The sequence below is a fragment of the Patella vulgata genome, chromosome 1 (assembly GCF_932274485.2).
Source record: "Patella vulgata chromosome 1, xgPatVulg1.2, whole genome shotgun sequence".
Taxonomy (NCBI): domain Eukaryota; kingdom Metazoa; phylum Mollusca; class Gastropoda; family Patellidae; genus Patella; species Patella vulgata.
Genome location: NC_065879.2, coordinates 5,901,648 through 5,926,679, shown reverse-complemented (window position 1 = coordinate 5,926,679; position 25,032 = coordinate 5,901,648). Strand labels below are relative to the sequence as shown.

At 36.1% G+C, this 25,032-nt stretch overlaps 1 protein-coding gene across 14 annotated transcripts in view; it reads left to right on the top strand.

Moving 5' to 3' along the window:
- Positions 1–25,032, top strand: part of LOC126814921 (peripheral plasma membrane protein CASK) — a 416,793-nt gene that overhangs the window by 311,380 nt on the left and 80,381 nt on the right. The window contains exon 1 of one of the 14 annotated variants that reach the window (XM_050540460.2): positions 24,452–24,563. The exons of the other annotated variants lie outside the window; for them this stretch is intronic. Within the exon in view, the coding sequence (XP_050396417.2) occupies positions 24,459–24,563 (105 nt within the window). The 5' untranslated portion in view covers positions 24,452–24,458. Of the gene's footprint in view, positions 1–24,451; positions 24,564–25,032 lie in introns of those variants that run through there. 14 annotated transcript variants of the gene reach the window in all.

Here is a 25,032-nt window from a genome sequence, read left to right as displayed (position 1 = left end):
GTTGCTAATAAGCCGTAGAAGAATACTTATTGATCGAGGGACTAGATGGGAAAGGGGGTCCTGTGTTTAATCAACTCTTGATTCAAGGTCATTTTGAGATCAAAGTTAATTTCTTTAGCTAAATATAGAGAAGTCTCTCATAACAGCGCATGTCCACATATGCTTTTCTTTGAACTGCCTAGGGAGGTTGGGTGGCCGAATGGTTAGCACGTGCGCGCTGTACCATAAGGTTGTCATTGTGTCAGCTGGCGTGGTTTCGAATCCCCGGTTGTACGTGACAAGGAGAAGGGTCGCCTGTCCAACCTCGTGCTACGGGTCCTTCGGTTTCCTCCCACTGCTAGAGACACCTATGTGCAAGCGAATTATTGAAATAAAATTAAACCATATGTTAGTCCCGAAATGACCTTGTTTGTGTCGAGTGGATGTTAAACCCCATTTCTCTCTCTCTCTTTTTGAACTGCCTAGGGATCATTTAGGTTCAATCCAATTGACTAAATACATCTTCTAGTTGTCCATCTCACAAGTGTAGAACTACAGACTTTGAATCAACAACTTTGTTTACGTTGTGTGAATGATGATCGGAAACCACAACAAAGTGTGTTTATATAACAGTGTCTGCAAAAAGTTACAAAATCTATCATATAAGTACTTGAACATTAATGACACTCGATACCAAAGAAGTCTGCTACAGCTACTTCTACTGCAATTTCATTAAAACCCAGATCCTATTTCGTTTTGTTTTTATAGTTCAAAATTTTGTGGGTAAGACGCTGGCTCGCTAGCTAGGAGGTCGGTCTTCGGTCCCTGCATTGGCCGAGAAAGTTCATCCAGATTTTCCGGCGTGGTTCCGACTTGTCAGTGATGCAGGATGGAGGGCCTGACAAGGACGGCTGTCTAGTCATTCGGATGAGATGAAAAACCGAGGTCCTGTGTACACATTGGCGTGCACATGAAAGATCCCTTGACAGTTGGAATTTGATATAAGAGTGGGCCATAGTGCCGCTGTCCGGGCAAAATTTCCCTAATAGCACACTATATGGCGTATGCCCGTCTTCATCAGCCCAGTTCGGAGCAAAACAGTAGGACCGTAAACCCCATTTCATTTCATTTCCTTTCATTTCAACATTGTGGTAGTTGTTTTTCAGAAGGCCGTTTCTGACTTTTAAGTTATCATTCGCCCATAAGGCAAAAGAATATGTTTCTTTCCAAAGAAACCACCACCTGACCAGTTCTTTAATTAGCTAAGGAGTGGGATCTGGGTGTGACTAATTTCATTGATAAATATTAACGCGTTTAGAAATTCCCAAAGCCTCTTCTGTGCCCTTTCTGTAGGATGATCAGAAAAGCAGGTCAGTAAACCTCATTTCATTTCACTGTTGGGATTTAACCCATGCAGTGGCTGGATGGGATAGTCCACAGAAATAATGGATGGAGAAATAAAAGGATAAGTCAATAAGAAAATAACGGAATAACAGTTGAAATACATATATAAACTAATCAATATAAATGGGGGGATTCAAGATCTGGATGATAAGCGCGGTGGGGGGGGGGGGGATGGCCGAATGGTTAGCGCTTGCACGCTGTATCTTAAGGTCTGTCGTTGAGTCAACTGGTGTGGTTTTCTCCGGATCCTCCACTTTCCTCCCACTGCTAAAGATCCCTACGCGCTAGCAAATTATTGAAATAAAATTGAACCATATGTTGGTCCAGAAATGACCTGGTTTGTGTCGAGTTGATGTTAAACTCTCTCTCTCTCTCTCTCTCTTGATGATAAGCAGTTTGATAGTGCATGTATGAATTATATAGATGAACATTTTACACGGTTGAATGAATCAATGAAAGAAAGAAATCAGATAATGATAAGAGAGTTATAAATATAACTCCTATTGGTAATTGGTGTGGATCCAGAGGGGGGTCTTTGTGGGGGTCTAAACCCCACCCTGCTCAGCTACATAAAAAAAATATTGTAAAACACTTTATGAGAAATGTGTAACGGTTGTGTGCTTTATCCTTTATCATCAGATGGTGGAATGGGATTGGCATTCGAAGCGTGAAATAATGATATAGACATGTGTGATATTACAATTAATGCTTTGCATCAATGAAATTGAATCACAATGTGATCATATCATTTCATTATATAAATTGATATCAAACAAGGTGTGTGATTTATCACTTTAGAAAGCTCAATGTGTATGTATGCGTACGTAATTAAGATTGATGATGGCATCATGCATTGTCAAATGTCAACTTTCCTTAACAGGAGCCTGGCAAACCCCCTCTTGCAACAATTCCTGGATCCGCCCCCCTGTATTTTCTATGAGACAAAGAAAATGAGGAGATATGGATTGGTATAGTTCGAACAGAGACGGAGAGATAATCAAGCGGAAAGATGTCGAGATAAGATTCATTGTGAAAGAGTTATATATAACAATAAAAAACACCAGTGTTGCAGAAATATTATTCTTATGGAATAATTTGATGCACCTAGATGTGATCTAACATGGTTGCGTTGGATGACTGGGCGATGGTCCAGAGAATTAATTGTAGACTACTCTGTCTTCCAGGACAACTTTTAAGTCTAATTCCATAAGCATTGTTGTCCAGGAATGGGGGTCGTCTGCCTAACCTTGCAGATTTTCTCAAGGTTCCCTTGAAAAGTGTGGAGAATTAGGTTCGACATCCCTTCAACATTAACTCTTTCATTTTGAGAATAACACATTTGTTTTTTTTCATTGGAAGAAAACCATGAGCATTGTTATATGGAAGTGGGGTAGTCTGCCTGACCTTGTGGGTTTTCTCAAGGTTCCCCTGGTTAGCTCCCATTTAAAGTGTGGAGATTAGGGTCAAATCCCTTCAACATTAACTATTTCATTTTGAGAATAACACGTTTGTTATTTTTCATTGGAAGAAAACCATGAGCATTGTTATAAGGCGTGGAACAGCTGCTTCAGTTATTGGTGAACAGAGAGACAAAATGAAATGAAAGTAAATGGGGTTTAACGTCCTATACTGGGCTAATGAAGACGGGCATACGCCATACAGTGTGCTATGAGGGAAATTTTGCCCGGGCAGCGGCACTATCGCCTACTCTTATATCGAATTCCAACTGCCAAGGGATCTTTTACGGGCATTACAATGTTTACACGGGACCTCGGTTTTTTGTCTCATTCAAACGACTAGACAGCTGTCCTTGTCAGGCCCTCTGTCCTGCATCACTGACAAGGGGAAACCACGTCGGAAAATTGGGATGAACTTTCTCGGCCATTGCAGGGAACGAACACCCGACCTTCAGGCTAGCGAGCCAGCGAACAGAGAGACAACTAAAGAATTGCCGTTCTAGAAATGCTTATTAGCATAGACTCTACAACTCCCATCCCTTTTGACTATGTCGTTTAAAAAAATTAAGTAAACATATGGAAGCTATTTGGATAACAAAACTAGGTTATTAAAATGTATATACACTAAGTATTAAGTATTTCTAGTATTAGAAAATGCCGTGGAACTTCCATAGCTATCACAATTTGGAACTCATCTGGACACGCATTCTTAGTTTACAATTGGACTGAGTATTCAACTGCTATTTGACAATTGTGATGTCCGGTTTTATGATTGAGACATGATAAAAATACCTCGTCATCTTCACTAAGTATTTGATTTGCCATATATATTACGTATAATGGTTCGCAAAGCTTGGCGGGCCTCTAATCTGAAGACTGTTTGTGTAAAAGGAAGTGACACCTAGCGACTGTTAAAGTAAATTAGTCTAGCCATCTTCTTAAGTATACTGTATTAATTACATTCAATATAAACATGAAGTACGATGGAGACAAACTTTGTGACACACATGAAGATAAAACAAAGAATGACTGCAGCGTGTACCACAGAGCACATGCAGATTGTGACCCGTCTCATCAGTGCGCATGTCCAGTGATACGCAAAAATAGACGGTTGACTAGCAGGATCATAAACGTTAATGTTTATATTTCAACAGTGACTAGAATCAGTCTTTGGGGGGGGGGGGATGACCGACTGGTAAGCATGTGCTCGTTGTATCATAAGGTCGTTCATTGAGTCAACTGCCGTGGTTTCGATTCCCCGGTTGTAAGTGACAAGGAGTAAAGTCGCCTGTCCAACCTTGTGGGTTTTCTCCGGGTCCTCTGGTTTCCTCCCACTGCTAAAGACCCCTACGCAGAAGCAAATTATTGAAATAAAATTGAACCATGTGTTAGTCCCGAAATAACTTAGTTTGTTACAAGTGGACGTTAAACCCCATCTCTCTCTCTCTCTCTCTCTCTCTCTTTCTCTCTCTCTCTAAATTCAGTCTTTTATATCTTATTGGGTTCCAATTCCAGTTTTTCTTTGTTTTAAGTGTAAATGTCAACAACAAAAAGAACCAAGAGGAAATTAAAGAATTTTAATTAGAGAGGCTTTCAAGTTATGTGGATATTGGTTTAAACAATATTTTATTCAATATAATTACACATAATCAAAAAATTGTACAGTCAAAAGGATATGAAAACAAGCAGTATTCTTATAAATGTTGCACATCCAAGCTAAACCCTTGACCTGTATAAGGTTTTTTCCTGCTGTCAGCTAGCTAAAAACAAAGAGAGGGAGAGAGAGAAATGGGGTTTAACGTCCACTTGACACAAACTAGGTCATTTCGGGACTAACATGGTTCAATTTTATTTCCATAAATCGCTTCTGTGTAGGGGTCTTTAGCAGTGGGAGGAAACCGGAGGACCCGGAGAAAACCCACAAGGTTGGACTATTGGTAGAAAGATAACAAAGGCATCTTTTTTTTACGCCGACTACCATTTTTTAAACAGGACCTCGTTTTTGTCCCGTTAACAAATTACTAGTCATTTGGAGGAGATGAAAAACCGAGATCTAATGTACACATTGGCATGCACGTATTAGAACCCTTGACAGGTCGAATTCAATATAAGAGTAGGTCGTGGTGATGCTGTCCGGGCAAAATTTCCCTCGTAGCACACTGTATGGTCGTCTTCATTATCCAGTTGGAGCAGAACAATGGGACGTTAAACCCAATTGCATTTTGACAAATCACATTGATCTAATTTTCAGGGGGTGGGGGTGTGGATGACCCGAATGGTTAGCGTTTGTGCGTTGTATCGTAAGGCCTCTGATTGAGTCAACTGACATGGTTTTGATTCCTCAGTTGTATGTGACAAGGAGAAGGGTCGCCTGTCCAATCTCGTGGGTTTTTGTCTGGATTCTCCTGTTTCCTCCCATTGCTAAAGACCCCTATGTGCAAGCAAATTATTGAAATAAAATTATGTTAGTCCCAAAATGACCTAGTTTGTGTCAGTGAATGTTAAACCTCATCTCTCTCTCTCTCTCTCTCTCTCTCTGTAGGTAGGTACAGATATATACACTCTTAAATTTATACTACAAATCGCACCGACTTAGCAATAGATTTGACTGTACAGAGTTATCTCCCATCATCTTTCTATCAAAGCACAATTGGTAAAGAGAACCGAACATAAACCTGTTATGTACTCAAATTTGAATGGTAAATAATATTTGATAATTTCAATAATTTTAAGCCAGAAATTACATTTAATCACTTTTAATTTTATGAGAGGTTTTCATAAAAAGGGTAATTGATAATAATTTCATCCATTTACTGGTGTATAAAAACCAGGATAGATGCAAACTTATAATGAAAAGGTGTTGAAATTCAAGATACATATTTTAAAGTTACATTCCCACAAAATTAGTTATTGGGTATTTATTACCATCAAAGTACAGCAATTCTGGTATATATGGAAAGTAGAGACACCTAATCTTATTAGAATAATACTGGAATCCCTGAAAAACTCCCATGAGGTTTAAACAAGACAAAAATGTGATAGAATTTCTAAAAGGCAACCTGTCTCCTCGAGTGACGTAAAGAGTGATTCTTATGTGTTGAGTCAAATATTTTGATGGGTTTACTTTATAATCTGAATTGGGTTTGTTTTTTTTCTTGATTATATTTAAATGATAAATTTATGTAAATTTTAACACGAAAAACTAGATATTGTCAGAAAAATTATTGATTCGGATGCCAGATGGGAGAGAGAGAGAGAGAGAGAGAGAGAGAGAGAGAGAGAGATGGGGTTCAACGTCCACTCGAGACAGACTAGGTCATTTCGGGACTAACATGGTTTAATTTTATTTCAACAATTCGCTTGTGCGTAAGGGTCTTCGACAGTGGGAGGAAACTGGAGAACCCGGAGAAAACCCACGAGGTTGAACAGGTGACCCTACTCCTTGTCACGTACAACCGGAGATTCGAAACCACAGCAGTTGACTCAATGACAGGCCTTATGATACAGCGCGCACATGCCAACTGTTCGGCCATCCAACCCCTCACCAGATGGGAAGATGCTAATACCTGTACAAATGTACCTGAAATCATAGCATGTATCATGTGATTGATTGATTGATTGATGTGCTGGGATATGAGATCTATTTCTATATAAAACGGATCAACATGCAGTCTAATGAGAAGAAATTGTATCCTTATAAGGTCATAAAACACTCGTTTCAATCACTTTATTCCAACTGACACGAAAGTACTTTTTGATCTATAGCCCTCAATTATCTTTATTCAAAATGTCAATATCAAATTAAAAATGTCCCTTTGAAGTTCCTAAAGATAAAAGGAAAATAAATGATGGTAGTTTCATATTGATTAATTTTTGTTGGGAGATTTTCTAGTTAGGGTAGATGATATAATAACGATAATATTGCCTCTTGCGATTCAAGTAAATGAATATGGATTACTCCAAATATTCTAGCACTCAATTATATTTTTCGCCTGATTGTATCAAATTAGTTTATTATGACCTTTTTGACCTGTAGTTATTTTGGTTTTTTTGGGTAAAGGTTGATACGTTTTTTCTGCTGAAGTTTTTGTCTTGAAATCCCAATCGATTTACATATTGAAGAAGGTGTAGCAAATTGATGTCCAAGTGTTTTTCTCTCTTTCAGAAACTGTTGCTCTGTTGGACATTATGCTAAAAAGAGAGAAATAAGGTTTAATATCCACTTGAAACAATCCAGATCATTTCGGGACTAACATATGGTTCAGTTTTATCACTTTCAGAATCTGTTGCTCTACAAGACATTATGCTAAAGAGAGAGATAGGGTTTAATATCCACTCGACACAAACCAGATCATTTTGGGACTAATATATGGTTCAATATTATTTCAATAATTTAGTTTAGGGGTCATTAGCAGTTGGAGGAAACCAGAGGACACAGAGAAAACCTGTGCAGTTAGACAAGCGTGAATAAATCCTACATCTCCACTCAGTCATAAACTTGCATGTTGTAGAGCATTTCCGACAGTCTATTTTTCAAAATTTTCTTGGCGAGGTCCCCAATGGACCTGCTTCTTTGGCGCTCACAAGGGGAATTCGTTGAGGTTCGCAAGTCCGTATGTTTGACAATTTGTTCTCTAGTTGGATAAACTAGTGATCAGGCGACGAACGGTATCTGGGCAGATCTATTTATCTCGACGATTTTAGAAAATAGAATACTTTAAGACAGCATTTCCGTCAGTCTATTTTTCAAAATTTTCTAGGGGAGGACTCACTACTTTGACGCTCGTGAGTGGGCTTCGTCGTGATTCTCAAGTCCGTTCGTTTGACACTTTACCTCATCGATCAGTGCCTGAAATACTGCCAGGCTACCTTTCCGGCAACCTGTTTTTCAAAATTTTCTGGGGGAGGCCCCCTACCCCTAGTTGAAGCTCGTGCCTTTGCCCCCTTAACCTTGGACTTTTCCCCAGCTTTGCCCCTCCAATTACCGACGGTTGGCGCCGCCACTGTTCTTGTCATGTACAAATCGAAACCACGTCACTTAACTCAATGGCAGGTCTTATGATCTAACATGCATGCTTTAAACCATTCCACCACCACGCCTTCCCATTATGCTTTAAATAAACATCTAAGAATATTAATATTATTGTAGTATCAATTATTACATGTTTTAAATATAACAATATTAGAATGTGTTTTATATAGAAAAAGATAAAAAAACAAATTCTTTTTAGTATCAATTTTAGTCCTTATCCATCCCACTGTTAGACGAAAGCGAAATAACATTGCTGAATTTTGATGTGTGGGAAATGAGGGGGCAGTGTACTATTATAGCTCTCAACTACAATTAAGCTTTGAAAACAACAGGTCAACTGGGAGCGAACTAAAATAACATTTTAACCAATAAAATTAGGCAATAAATATTGGACTGTGTTCAAGTAATTTAAGTAACTGATCAAGCATGTACAATAAGTAAGGTCAAATGGCGACACGAATAGATAAAACTCTATAACCAATCAATATTTTGATGCTGTCTGCGAAAATATTTAGCGTCTAAAAATGGTAACTGTTTGTTGATACCATTAGATCCAGTACTAGCTCTTAATCAACTTACTCAGTATATAGGGGGGTTGGATGGCCGAATGGCCGCTGTATCATAAGGTCTGTCATTGAGTCAACTGGTGTGGTTTCGATTGCCTGGTTGTATGTGACAAGGTGTAGGGTCACCTGCCCAACCTCGTGGGTTTTCTCCAACTGCTATGCGCAAGCGAATTATTGAAATAAAATTGAACCATATGTTGGTCCCGAAATGACCTAGTTTGTTTTGGGTGGACGTTAAACCACATTTCTCTCTCTCTCTCTATTCAGCATATTCAAACATAAATTGTTTGAGTAAAAGATAACATGCTTTCTTAAACATTGTGTACTTGTCAATAATGTCATCTCCACCAATTATCACTCTCATCTAATCATCTTCCTCAATTCTCAAGCAAACATTGTGTACTTGTCAATTATTCCAGAATCTTCACCAATTATCATTCTCAACACGCACCTGAAATACTGTTATTAATTGCACATATTTGACAAAAAGCGAGACAACTCTCTATTACCATTAATGAATTTCCAAAATTCTGTATGTTCCCTTGTCCATTATGTTTTCTGCATTTAGGTTTAAATCAAAATTTATATTTATATTTATATTCTTTGCCGAGAATGAAGCCATCATGTTTTTTCGTCAATATGTAATTTTATGTCAACTTCACAATTGTTAGTATATTTAAATAGCATCCATCTCGGTTCCTTTCAAAAATACTACCAACGTCATAGCTACAAAGTCAATAAATTATCTAGTCGAAACATTTTAAAGTCTTGAATTGAACATTTAAATTTAAATCTCTTCATGTCAAGAAATCTGTAATTATGTTTTAGATATGAATGCATGTGAGCATCGATTTTTCAAAAAATCAATTTCAAGTAAATTTGTTAGAGGGAAAGAAAGGTTGTAGGTCAACAAACATGCTATCAAACTAAGTAAATTATTTTTTATCTGAAGTCACAGCATAATCCGGAACAGAAAGCTGGGAGACTTGGCGCGACAGAAAATCTATAATTCGTTAAAATCACCACTTTTTTGTACAAATAATCGTGTTGTTAGAATTGATAGAAGTTAGTTGGACGCAAAAAGTGAAAAGCAAATATTCTTCATGCATTGTAATCTTGTGGAGAATTTGTATAAACAAAGTTTCAATTAACTCAGTAATGCACATCGAAATATTTCCTACACTACAAAAGGCACCGTGGATTACTTTTCTAGGGCAGTTCAAGTATGCGCAGTGATGATAAAGACGTGATGAAATTATTTCATGTCCTTTGTAGCACAATCAGTTCAAGACTGATTACCTTTAAGATCGTAAGTCTGCACGATATCATTCTAAATTATGTGGCTTGGTGTTGGGTTAGAGCTTGTTTGGTGGCCTATCTTTGTGGGTATTCTATCAGTGTCCTGGTTTGATCCACATGCACCAGCAACCAGCAAATTGTTCAAATAGAATCTGTGGATGTCGTTTCTTCTTCCCATCCAAATGATTTGATGCTGTTTCTCCCCCCTGTACCACTGACTTGGGGAAAACCACACTGGTAAAATCCAGAGGAACTTTCAAGGAGATACAATGCTGACTGACAAGAGGAAAACCAAGCCGAAAAATCTCAAGGAACTTGCCCAGCCAACAATGGAGTTGAACTTTATTCCCTCCTGGTTAGTGAGCTTGGACCATAATCATACTCATCAAGCCACCCATAGCTATGAATTTTATACATTTATTTTCCTGATACCATTTTGAAACACACTCTTATGAGCGCCTAATGTGAGGCAGGGCAAGCAGACACTTCAGATAAGTGGTAGCAATATTTTGAGGACCGTCTGAAGTAATTTTTGGCTTTTCAGAACAACCATCCTAAATTACCAACCTTAACAAAGAAACAAGCTTTAAAATTCATGAGAAAGTATTGATCAAATGGTATAGTTACATGATAGACCGACACGATACGACCCTAATATCACATACGTATTCCGTTAGTAACAAAAAATATTCTCTATAATCGATATTCATGTATGCTGGAATATTACGCAAGGCTTCAATTAGTAGAACTTTATGCTAATTATGTCCTCAGATATCACTTGGGTCATAAGCATCCAGTACATTCTGGTAGTTGTGTATAAAAATGGGAAAAGTTGAATTATATTGTATATACTGAGTTCTTTTGGAGGTTGGATGGCCGAATGGTTTGCACATGTGCACTGTATCATAAGGTTTGTCATTGAGTCAACTGGCGTGGTTTCGATTGCCCCATTTTTTCTGCAGGTCCTCCGGCTTCTTCCCTCTGCTAAAGACCCCTACGCGCTTGTGAATTATTGAAATAAAATTGAACCATATATTAGTCTCAAAATGACCTAGTTTGTGTCGTGTGATTGTTAAACACCATTCCTCTCTCTCTCTCTCTCTCTCTCCCTCCCTCTCTCCCCCCTCCCTTCCTCTCTCTCATTGAGATCTTAGTAAATTTTATTGGCAACTCTGTAAAGTTAATATCTCAACAAAACCAAAGGCCTGGGCTTCTTTGAACTGACAATCTTGTCATGTAGACTTAGTCCGAGGTGCATACTTGACATTGTCTATATATATTTATTTCCTGTCTGAAGTACCATCGACCTTGACTATGAGCATGCTTAGTGGATTCAGTGCTAGGGTGACTCGTGCACTCTACAGAGAGTTGGTCTCGACACGGTTAAATGTGCACGCTTCAGTTGCGTGTCTCGAACTGATTTCTGACTACCCTGCACTCTCTTTGAGTCGATAAATAGCCATGGCACGTGCAATTCTCTACAAATATATCAACTATTAAAGCCGTAAAAAATCTATTGTTGACGATTTTGAATAGCAGTAAAATTTAGCTTCTTGGTTATTACAGCAGCTTTAGAAATTACGTTTGTTTCATTTTTTAAATTGCTTTATCATTAACTGTACTGTTAAGAGCGCCATCTTTTGGTTTAGTACAAATAATATCTCTGAATCACTTTCGTTAGCAGGAATATGATACTAGCAGTAGTTTCATTTTACTTTTACAAGTTTCTTAAAACAATTGTTGAGTTGGCTAAAGTGCTTATTTCTAAATTCAATTTCTTGTTGTAGCTTTCTGTTATGTTTCGTAAAATCAGACGTAGAATGGTCGATAGACTGGTTAAGCGAGACTAATTTCAAAACAAGGGCACGTAACCTATCTTTTACTCAAAAGTGTCTGGATGTTATGGACGACACTTGGAACCAGTTTTCAGTCTATTATTTATAGATGATTAATGGTCATAGCTTATTAAGTACAACATGATTGTTTATTTAGTGACTATAATTGTGTGAAACTGATTTGAGGCTTGGCATATATATAAATATTGTGGCGTAATTGTCGAGATATTTGGAGATATTTATTTATGGTGGGTCACCCTATCAGTGCGATATATTTATAGGTTATTTCAGTACTAACGTATGGTTCAATGTTACTTCAATTAATCGCTGGTAGGTAAGTGGGAGCAGACCAGAGAAAATCCTGAGGTTGGAGAGAGAGAGAGAGAGAGAGAGAGAGAAATGGGGTTTAACGTCCACTCGTCCACTCGACACAAACTAGGTCATTTCGGGACTAACATATGGTTTAATTTTATTTACATAATTCGCTTGCGCGTAGGGGTCTTTAGCAGTGGGAGGAAACCGGAGGACCCGGAGAAAACCCACGAGGTTGGACAGGCGACCCTACTCCTTGCCACGTACAACCGGGGATTCGAAACCACGCCAGTTGACTCAATGACAGACTTTATGATACAGCGCGCGCACGCTAACCATTCAGCCATCCAACCCCCCCCTCCCCCGAGGTTGGACAGGTGACCCTACTCATTGTCACGTATAACCAGGGAATCGAAATGACAGATCTTATCATTCAACCATTTGCCCATCCAACTCCTCACTTTTGGAAGGAGATGCTGATTCTTGGAAGACAAGACATAATCCTGTAAAATCTAGTATTGATTACTTTCATTTTAGACCAAATCACATTAATATAAAACACTTCACGAATCCTACCAGCGTGAAATATCTTTTAACGTGTCACATTAAATTTTACACAAGCTATTCTAAAAATACAGATCTCAGTAAGAAGCCATCTATCAGCCATGAATGTCTAGTTTTCCATCGGTTCATGAAACTGGAATGCCGATATATTTGTTTCTTGTTCCAAGATCCAACAGGGATAATGTAGATGGGTATATGGCATGTAGTCAGCTATTAGAGATTATGTGTCGAGTGGACGTTAAACTCCATTTCTCTCTCTCTCCGACTGTCAAGGGGTTTGGGCCTCACACAGAAAAACATCTAGTCGTTTTGATGTAATGAAGACCAGGGTTTAAGATCATGTGACAGATGGAAATTGAAATAATAATAGGTTGGAGCACTCGAAAAAACGTTGCTTATAGCACACTATGTGGCATAGCCCAATCTTCTGTTGGTTTTTTCCCCAATAACAACTGATCTGTTTGAAACACAAAATAAATAAATGCTTTATTTAAAATCTTTTGCTTTGAGGCCTTCTTGGCTCCAGCAAATCGAACATTATAAAAAAGAAATTGACACTTGAGTTTTTCTGTAGTTATTACAGACACTGATGTGATTTATGGTGAGTAATCTCCATTTGTATTACCCTTAAACCATGCAAGCTTTCAGAATATTATTGACATTTTAACTTACTGTACGACTACTGCCCTGCTTTGTATAACGACAATCAGAAACCTTTTTTCTATTATTTTGTATTTATGGATTAATTTTAGAAAATGGCTCTCTTGTTATTCTACTTGTACACGTAAATTCTCATTACTTCACTGTTTTACGGCCCGCGACCTGAATTGTTTTCGTCTTATAATTTAGTTCTAGTGTTTTATGATTATAACGACAGCCATTACTGTCACTTGTTCATTTTTTCGCAAGATATATCTGTAGTGGAAACATATTATTATTTCTGCAATCAACAGTTCTGTTTAATAATGACCTTTGGAATGTCTTTAATGCGAGATACCTATTGGGAGTTTACTTTTTTGTAATTTCTTTAATGTGAGATAGCCATATTGGGAGTTTACTTGTTTGGAATTTTAATTAGATCTTGATATGATCTCTTTCTTCACTTCTGATCGACTTTTATTTTGGAAGGGGGGGGGGGTGGATTTGCCGAATGGTTAGCACGTATGTGCTGTAACATAAGGTCTGTCATTGAGTAAACTGGCGTGGTTTCGATTCCCTGGTTGAACGTGACAAGGAGTAGGGTCACTGTCCAACTTTGTGGGTTTTCTCCGGGACCTCCGGTTTCCTCCCACTGCTAAAGACCCCTACGCGCAAGCGAATTATAGAAATCAAATTGAACGATATGTTAGTCCCAATATGACTGAGTTTGTGTCGAGTGGATGTTAAACCCCATTTCTCTTTCTCTTTATTTTGGATCTAGTTCCAGTTCATACAAATAGATTTTGGTTTCACAGGACTCTTTTGAAAGGAAGTCTTGAATTTATAAACTGTGCTATTATTTCATGTGTATGTGCATTGTTCTAACACCTGATGAAATTTGTCTCAGCTGGCCAGGCCACTGGCTGTTTTTGCTCACTTTTATCAAATTTGTTCATTGGAGTTGGTATTATTTAGTCCAATTAGGATAGATTGTGCTTATCCTTTATTTGAGGTCATGCAGGATCATCTTCCAGAAGAAATTTAATGAGAGGTTTCTTGTTTGTTTTTTTAAACTTAATTCTAGATGTGCTTGGTACTCTTAAAGGGACAATAATACTCTTGCTGGCTTGAAAGCTCCAGAAAATAAATAATATCTCTATCTAAGTACTAGATGTTTAAGTGTCCTACCTGTTGTATAAATTATCCATTACATCCTATTTTACTTGTCCAGAGGGTTCGAAAATATTTTTAAATCGAACTTTCATTTGAAAAGGTTTACATTAGACGTTTCAAACCATTATGTTGAATTTTTCAAAATTTTTAAATAAGGTGTGTTAAGATGAAATTTGTATCATCAATTAATTGAAATATTCTAAAATAGTACAATTTGTTGACCAGAATAAAGATTGGGACATATTTTTCAGTTACAACAAGAGTGGTATTGAGCCTTTAAGAACTAGCTATCATTTTTAGGTGAAAGAATTTAATGAGATATTTGTTGTTTGTTTTTTTAAAACTAAATTCTAGATGTGTTTGGTCCTCTAAGAAGTGGCTATCATTTGTAGGTGTTAAAGATGTGTTTTAGAAGTAATCTTGCATAATTATTCCTGGTTCATCTTCACATAATAATTCTTCCTGCATAAGTGAGGTCTGGGGTAGCTGCCAATAACCCATGGCATTGGACTATCCAGGGTTAAGGGGGGTTGGATGGCTGAATGGTTAGCGTGCGCGCGCTGTATCATAAAGTCATTGAGTCGACTGGCGTGGTTTCGAATCCCTGGTTGTACGTGACAAGGAGTAAGGTCGCCTGTCCAACCTTGTGGGTTTTCTCCGGGTCCTCCGATTTCCTCCCACTGCTAAAGACCCCTACGCGCAAGCGAATTATATAAATAAAATTAAACCATATGTTAGTCCCGAAATGACCTAGTTTGTGTCGAGTGGACGTTAAACCCCATTTCTCTCCATCCAGGGTTTATTTTTTTCAAACCTGGCCTTCACTTTCTGGGAGTGGCTGTACCTACAGGGATGACAAGGAAATGGAAGAAAACCAAGGTCCATTCAATACACATTCGTGTGCACATAAAAGAATCCATGACAGTTGGAAATTAACTAAGCGTAGGCAGAAATTTGCCACTGTCCAGGCAAAGTTCTCCTACATCGCATTGTACACATAATAATTGTGCACATAAAAGAATCCATAACAGTTGGAAATCAACTAAGTGTAGGCAGAAATGTGCCACTGTCCAGGAAAAATTCTCCTACCTCGCATTGAATTGTACACATAATAATTAAGGTATGTTTATCACAAATTGACCGAAATATTGTGTTGATGAGACATTTTACTCCCTTACATGCCATTCCGGCATCAGTTTATTGCTATTCCTTCCACCTCCCCATCCCATCTTTTTTTGTAATCCTATATATTTGCCACTATTGTAACTAATTTAAAGAGCGGTTGCCAGGCAAGATACGCCCACATTCTGGAAAAAATGAACAACGAACAAGATAAAAAAATTTTTTGTACAATCAGAGACTATAATCAAGTTAAGGTCCGATATGCATGAATATTGAAAGGAACCAAGATCTTTTGTATGTAAACATATATCTTAAGTTTCATCAGAATTGGATAAAAACTGTGACCTCTAGAGTGTCCACAAGCTAAAAACATGATTTTTCGTACAATCAATGGCTACAATCCATGAAGTTATGGTCCAATTTCAAAAGGAGATCTTTGGGAGATACACCTATATATCAAGTTTTGTTAAAATCAGATAAAAATTGTGACCTGTGGAGTGTCCACAAACAAAATGTAAACGGACAGACGGATAGGTCGACGTCAATATCCGTCCACATGAAAATGTGGGCGTATAGAAATAACGTTACGACCAGATACTACAAGTGTATCGAACATATTTTTTTTGTAAAATAGGATATCTTAAACTACAATTTTATATTCTAAGAATATTGAGAGACCAGGAAAATAAATTTAAGAAAGAGAGAGAGAGAAATTTGGTTTAATGTCCACTCGACACAAACTAGGTCATTCGGGACTAACACATGGTTCAATTTTATTTCAATAATTCGATTGCGCGTAGGGGTCTTTAGCAGTGAGAGGAAACCGGAGGACCAGGAGAAAACCCACGAGTTCGGACAGGCAACCCTACTCCTTGTCACGAAGGCTACATCCGGGGACCGTATGATACTGCACGCATGATACAGCACGCTTGTGCTAACCATTCGGCCTTCCAACCCCCCGAAAATGAATTTAAAGATGGACAAGATAAATTATATGTAATTGCACATGACCATCTTTCAACACTTTCTGTAGTGAAATATTCTATTGTAAGAAATAATTGGTTGGCTTTTATTTAAATCCATTGAAGGGAAATACAAGAAAAGGTAATTCAGACCGGAGAGAGCATTTACTGTTAGAATTTATGGCCTGCTGTTACACGATAAAATAAAATACCTCATATATATCACGATTTGTGGGAATTTACAATGACTACAGCATGTTTGTTGGCAAGCAAGATAATTGGCTTAATTTATTTTGTCACTGTTAGATGAACATTTTTTTCATCCAGATAGAATTTGGCTGACATTTCGAGCCGAACTGTTGATAAATATGGTTTCTTTGAACATGTTTTATCTTTTTCGTTTGAAATTTAAAGATCAACTTTTTGTAAAAGCGAGAGAGCGGATAAACTTTCTGTTTGATTTTTATCGTTTTATTGATAGTCCTTCAGTTTTTTTTTTAAATTACATATTTTAAGTCTTAGATGAATCTTTTTGATGCTTAGAATTCATCAAAAACTTCTTGCATGAAAGTAAATTGCAGGGATAGGAATTTTTATCATTTAGAAATCTGATAAAGTTAATCTTTTTACATTTGTACAAGAATTTATCAAGGATTGCTTTATGAAAACATGAAATAGTATTAAAACTAATTGCTTGATGTTGTGTGAGGTGTATCATATTGTCCTTTTTCGCCAGTCTGGTTCCGAATAGTCAGTCAGTTTTCAAGAGCAGAAACTGGACAGCTGTAGTTTTTTCACTACCAGTATATATTTATGCTAGAAAATAATAAAATGCATAATATGTTACTAATCATGTGAAAAGAGAGTATATAAACCACTGAAATTTGTAGTGTGATAAACCACTAAAATTTGCACGTGAGATAAAATTGGTTGTTGATGTCTTCAAACTTAGCTTTCGAGTAAAATTGTTTCTTACTGCTGTTAAAGTTATTGGCATACTACTGTTTGAATTCATCTTTTCGCTTTAAAATGTTGGATACTGTAGTACGGCCAATTGAATACTTAACGGCTAATTCCTCATGTGTATGTCATGGAACTTTCTTAAAATCTGCTATAATTTGCTGCTTGACATCCAATGTCAAATCCGTACGCTTTGCAGGACGATCACGCTTTATGAAAGCAATATTATAATGATTCTTCATCTCGTCAATTTATATAATGTCGCTGTATTCAACATGAGAAACTCAAATCAAATACCAAGCGCTTTCTTACAAGAGATTAATAAAATTATCAAAGTAATCAACAAAGACCAACACTTGTTTTATGCTCACAGATAATTGATTGGTGGTTGCCTGTTGGTTAACACCCACTGATTGAAGGCTGGATTATCCAATGTCAATTGAACACAAATGTGACGGGACCGCTGATTGATGTCATAATTCAGAATATTCAGAATCCGGCCTGCTCAAAAAACTCTTTTGGTTGAAGTAATATAAGGAAATAAATTGGGACATGAAAATGATGAAGGATTTCACAGAATGTCATAGTATTCAGATGTCGGAAGTGACAGAATCCACTGTAGTTTTGTTCGTATTGAAATTATCTGACTGATTGGACGTTTAAAAACCTTACCACATCGACAATAAAATTTGTAGTGGACTGTATTTAAACCACTAAAATTCATTGTGTTATATAGGATGCTAAATATTTAAAAACCATATCCTTTATCCTTTCCATGTTTAAACGGCATTTAGTGAAAGCGATATTAATAACAGACAGCTTTGGATAACATTCACTAGATTTATTAACTGCAACGTCATATCCTTTCCAGATTCATTAAATTAAAGAATAGCCACAAGACTTTTTTTGGCATGATTATGGTGCTATTAAGCTTTTGATTTCGTTATTATTTCACTTACTCAGCAAACAAAGCCAGATTAGAAATTAGGCACCCAGTAATTCCCCAATTTTTTATTTTTTTTATTTACAAAATTCAGAGAGAATGAAATTGGCATTTTATGTGACAGTGATTTACAGAAAGATACAGATGAAATTAGTCGGCAAACGTGGCCAGATTGGGTATTAGCCACCACTCGTTTTACTGTTGATCTTATTTTTTAGCAAAATATTGTGAGAATGAGATTTATGTCTTCCCTGAACGTTAGAGATAAGACGGAATATGATGTATGACTGATATTTCATTTTCTCTCGTCAATACATTTACCAAAATGGGAAAGTGCAATCAACACTTGGTCTATAGCAAGTTCAATTTTTTCTCCAGTATTGATAGGTTCAGATTGACCCCCTTTTTGCTTGAAAATGTCAGATACGTAGACGGCCATTTGTTATCTTTTTTGATTCAAGATCGTAATCAAGGGTAATAAAATTTGTAGTTTATGACGAGCCAATTGTACCAGACATGAAGTTTGAAATTGATTTATTACGCAAAGTATTTGCGATCTATAGATTCGATAATGAATACGATGCTTACATGACTGACTAATAAAAGCTCCTGTGTGTATCTCATTCTTTACCTAACACAGACAAATTGTCTACAACGTAATTTAATGGAGTTTTCTATTAGAAATATAAATAAACACGATAACATAGTGCTGAATTTTTTTTGTTCAGAATGAATTGATCGATACAAGCTCGGTGAAAATGTTCGTTATTTAAATTTTATGAAATTGGAGACATATATTATTATTCATATCTTGACGATAAGAAGATTATATTAACAAAAAAATTAATTGCTTGATACAAGCTCAGTGAAAATGTTCGTTATTTAAATTTTATGAAATTGGAGACATGTATTATTATTCATATTTTGACGATAAGAAGATTATATTAACAAAAAATGTAGGCTAGATTAATGGAAGCAGATTATAAAGTAATGTTTGTTGGTCTATTAAAACAGGATAATCTGGACTAATGTTTTTAACAATGTATGAACTGTAATTAATAACTGATCAGATATATTTAATTTTCTAAAACTTTTTTTGATTGAATAGATATTACTGTATTTTATATCTGTTGAGGCTAGTGTAGATTTTTTTGAGATTATGAATTAAATTGGGCAAATTTAACGATATTTTCTCCTGAATTTTTAAATATCAAACATAATTACGTCATGTATTTTTTTCTGCTTTTCATGCAAGTCATGCAAACAGCCTTTAATTGCTACAATACTACAAAAATAATCTCCAATATCCAGCCACCAGAAATATGAAAGTAGAATATACAGTAATCTAGGAATTCGTTAATTGGAAAAGTTGATCATTTTGAACCAAAAAAAAATACGTGCAATATTATTGATGTTCCTGATAGTAAAATTGGCCAATTTAGTTTCGGCTTCATTCTTAATAGATATGATTCCCAGTGAGCAAGTTGGCGTTAAGCAGTGAAGAATCTGTCAGTTAACTTTAGCCTGTATATACAACGATCGTCAGTGTAGAGAGATACGTATGTACAGTCATATGCGGCACAAATCATTACAACTAACATTCGCCATCTTTGATGCTTGGAACATTATTCCAATTTGATTACAAATTGCGATCATATTACATCAATTTCTGTGATTGTCTTTGGAATTATCATCTTTATTGAAGAAAGTGTGTTATTACTTAACCTGAAGATTCTGTGTTTCTGTAGTATTTGGAGTAACAGGCTGATCTTCTTGTAATAATAATAATAATAATTGAAGTTTGTGCTGTATTGATTGAAATTTTGAGTGTTTATGTAATTGTTTCAAGTTGCATAGCAGGAGTTCAACTGTTTTATAAAAATTCACTAATGATAAAAGTTTAGTGTTTATGTAATTGTTTCAAGTTGAATAACATGAGTTTAACTGTTTTATAAAAATTCACTAATGATAAAAGTTGAGCTGTGTTATATATTATGTGTCATGAATATGGAAAGTTTTTTGATGCAGTGTTATAATGGCTGCTACATTGTGTACTTTATGCTATCTTTACATAAAGTTTATGGATTTTTTGGAATATAGTGTTTGACATTGTCAGTTTTTAAATCAAAATTCTCAGGATTGTTTTCGTAATTCGTGATTTTAACAGTTAATGGATAACAGGTTTATTTGCATGATGAAAACGAGGACTCTATTTCAGACAGCTGGGGCTCAAGATTTAGGGATATTTTTTTTCAGCTACATGTTCCCTCTAATCTTTAGTATTTAGGGTTTGTTAAAGACCCATACGCACAGGCGAATTATTGAAATAAAATCGAATTATATGTTAGTCCCGAAATGACCTAGTTTGTGTCAAGTGGAAGTTAAACCCCATCTCTCTCTCTGATTAGGACAAGACATCTTGCGTCAAAAGAAAGTCTTGTGGCACGAGAGACAAAACAGTTTATGAAACTTATGTTAAACATTACTCAACAAGGAATTTTTGTAAACAATTGACGTAGTCTAATGGCTATCTGACAAAATTTGGCAAAACCACATGGTAGATTACGTCAAATGAAATTGTAATTTCACAAGAACACAAAATCGTTTGGTCTGAGACAATATAAAAGCCATTTGGCCAGTGTATACAATGTTCTGGAATGTGTAAACATGAAGAATATCAGAATTATTAGTCAGATGTATCTTTAAGATGATGCATGGCTAGCCAAAAGGTCGGATGTTTGATCCCTGCATTGGCTGAGAAAGTTCATCCAGATTTTCCGGCGAGGTTCCTCCGTGTCAGTGATGCAGGGTCTGACAAGGTCCCGTGTGCACATTGGCATGCACATAAAAGATCCCTTGACAGTTGGAATTTGATATAAGAGTAGGCCGTAGTGCCACTGTCTGGGAAAAAAAATTCCCTCATAGCACAATGTATGGCGTATGCTAGTCTTCATTAGCCCAGTTCGGAGCAGAACAGTAGGACGTTAAACCCCATTTCATTTCATCTTCATTTAAAATGATGCAGGATGTGATAACGTGATGTGGAGATGGGGAATCTATTATTGATGGATTTAGAAGTAATAACATTGATTATTGATGGTTACAAGTAATAAAATACATTATTATTGATTTGTATTAAAATTGATTGGTGATTTTTAATTTTTAAAGTAAGAGTTATATTTGAAATAGGGGAGTGGCATGGTCGAATGGTGTAACATTTGCTCTTTAGATTAGGAGGTCTGTCATTGAGTCAAGAGATGGGCATGGTTTCAAACCCTGATTTGTAGGGTTGCCTGCCTAATGTTGTGGGTTTTCTCCGGTTCCTCTGGTTTCCTTCCACTGCTGACAACAGCTACGCACAAACAAATTATTGTGAAAAAAAGTCACCATATTGTAGTCCCAAAAAGACCTAGTTTGTGTTGACTGGACTTTAAACCCCATTTCTCTTTTATATGTAATATAATACAATATATAATATATATAATTATTGTTATAATAAATGCCTGAACAGCAACTTCGCTTGTGAAAACATTAGCACAAATAATGTAGTTTCGTTTCGCCAACATAAAATTGAAATAAAATTGAACAATATGTTAGTCTCAACATGACCTGGTTTTGTGTCGAGTGGACGTTAAACCCCATTTCTCTCTCTCTCGCTCGCTCTCACGCTCTCTCAGATGAACTTAAAAGACTTAAACATGTTTTATTTTTATTTCAAGAAAGGCAATTACCTTTAAATTGAACCAGACAGGAAAAATGTAAAATTTATCCTCTTCATCTGTTGCACATTTTCCAATGTTTTATGACATCAATAAAAGATGTTTAGAAAGATCTTGTTGCCATGTAAAAAGCAGCTGTAGGAGGCTGGAGAATTTTAATTGTAGCTTTCAGATCAATAATTCTGTTTCTGTTTATACATATTTTGATGTTATGCGTATCTTTTTTGGCAGTTTTGTATATGGTGTGTTGTTTTATGGCGTGCCTCTGGGTATAGCTAGGATTAATTATAGGATAAATTATTCTATTCTTTTAATGGTGGTGGTTATATTTTAAAACTTAAAGCTGCTCATTATCATTTGATTAAAGATGATTCTTTAAAAGGAATATCAATTCGAAAATGGTTCATTTCCATTCGGTATTATTTAGAACGATATGCTCACTGAAAATTTTGTGTTCGGCATCCACTTTTGGATGCGATTGAAATCAAGCAAGAAGATTATATTTGAAGAGTCCAGGGGAAGAATGATCTAAGTCACAGTTTTGTTTTTTCGTATAAAAGGCAAAACAGACTTTTGGACAAGAATGTTTGACGTGAACAGAACAATGAGTGTGTTTAATTACAATTTCAAAATGATGTTTAATACGAATAATAATTTCCAGTCCAACTGACTTCAACTTTTCAGGCAAATTAAGGTTAAATAAAGGGTACGATGGACTTGTATTTGTTAGGGAGGCCATTTGAGAAGGACCTTGGTTCAATGTGACTCTGATTGTTTTACCTGAAATAGATTGTCCGACAGAAAGCTTATACAGTTTGCTACCAGATTGTGCCATTAACTGGGGTTTGTTGAAAAAGTGACTGAGATCCTTCTTGATATATCACTGATATTTTAGTTTTTTCTTAATTCAAAGAAAAGCAACAAATTTAAGTAGTTTAACATCAGTAGCTTTAATATAAAGAACTGTTATGAATTTTGGTTAAATGTACATTGAATGTGGACAGATTATGACTTATTGTAATACTCAAGTTTGTCAATTTAAATCTTTAGTGACTTTAAAATCGTGGATATTTTGTTCAAAGGTCTGGTGATTGTTATACTCAAGTTTGTCAGTTTAAATATTTAGTGACTTTAAAAACGTGGATAGTTTGTTTAAAGGTCTGGTAATTGTTATAATTTTATATTTAGGTATGTATATATTGAGATGTGTTTCTGGAGGAGAACATTTTTGTTGAGTTCAGCTATTGCTTGTTGCTGTCAATCTTATGGTTAAAGTTGTTTTCAGTTCATTAGTTAGAAACACAACAAACGAGAGATATTCACACTGTAAGAAAATAATGTAGGTACTTACTTTAGAAATAGACGGAGGAATAGGTTCTTTAATAGATTGTTATAGATTTTCTGCTCACGATGCTGCACTATTTGTGATTTCGGTACATGTGAATATTTCTGTGTGAAGATATTTTTTTCCATGGAAATTATCTTATTAATACTTCCTACAGTTCTGTCTTAATGTTGAAGGAATAAGTTGGTCAGATTATTTTCATTGTCTCCCTTTTCTATGCAATTTCAGAAGTTTTGTGAACTAATTGATTGAAAAATTGAACATATTTTGAGTTTTAAATAAATTTATAGTGTGTTAATTTAGCCAGCACTCAAAAACTTTTCTATGCAATTTCGGAAGTTTTGTGAACTAATCGATTGAAAAAGTGAACATATTTTGAGTTTAAATAAATTTATAGTGTGTCAATTTAAGCCAGCACTCAAAAACTATACATCTTGTAAATTTCAGAATGAGTAGAAAATTAAGTCGACAATGTAGTCAATGACCTTTATTTTTTGTAAGCACTCTTGTGAACTATTGATATTTAAAACCAGGGAAGCTATATCGAGCTGGGATATTGACGATACCTACTTGAATATTCGAAGATATTCAGTCCGTATTTCATGGAAGGTGTTAGTTAAATTGATCAGTGGAAGTTAATGTCAGGAATTAACATTTATTTACAGTCTGAAATAACGGCCAGACTCTAGAAATACGGAACCTTTTACAGATATATTTTGTGTGATGGAAAGGAATTCTCCAGTACTGACAGGAAATCTTTTACATCAGGAAGTGATGTCGGACAAACTTTTATCAATGATTTTAAAGAAATCCATAGAATGAATTGTAACACTATTATAAAGTACACAGAAGCAAGATCAACTCTAATCCAAGCAGCGCTTCTTAAAACTTTTAAGAACACGGAACTATATCTTTAGGAGAGGTTTATAATTAGCTAATTAGCTTTGCTCCATTTCCTAATGACATGGTCCTGCTTCATCTATTCTGCCCGTCTATTCCCAGAGAATGTCGTAGTTTTTGCTATTCATATAGTTCCTGTACTCAAGCCAAAAAGATTCCAAAGAAGACCGTCGTTTTAAAGAGGAATCTCATTAGGATGAGTTCAAATCCAGTGGAAGGTTATCTAAATGGTCGTCATGAACGTGCTATGGTTCGCCTGTGTGCTCTTTTATGGATCCTGAAATTACAAGAACAGCGCCTGAAGCAATGTGACAACTTATCATCGTTAAAAACTCGCTCAAGGAATTACAAGGTCTGAATTTAAATGTATGTCCCATATTATTGTCTTTCTGTGTATATGCCAGTCACAAGACGATATTAGTTGATCAGTTTGGGGGTGTTAATCAAATCCTGGTTGGAGATCTCCACATTTCATTGACAGGCAAGCAGCTTATCAGTGATGTGACCTCCCACAATATACTAATCACATGACTTTCTGTAAACAATAGTTTTTGTATATTTCCTGATAGGTTTAAAAAAGCAGCGTCTGGCCCACTGTCAACAGGGGTGTGAGGATTGCTGAGAATGCATGAAGCACAAGATCTCTTTGGGGCACAAAACCCCAATATTTTTAAGTACATATTTTTAAGTCCCCCCTGTGCCAAGAAGTTTTGGGCTGTGTGGAACATGCTTGAGTTGATTTGTAGCACATCTGAACTACGGTATATGTTTGCGTGCCAATACCGTTGAAAACTGTGCATTGAAACTACATGTTTTGTTTT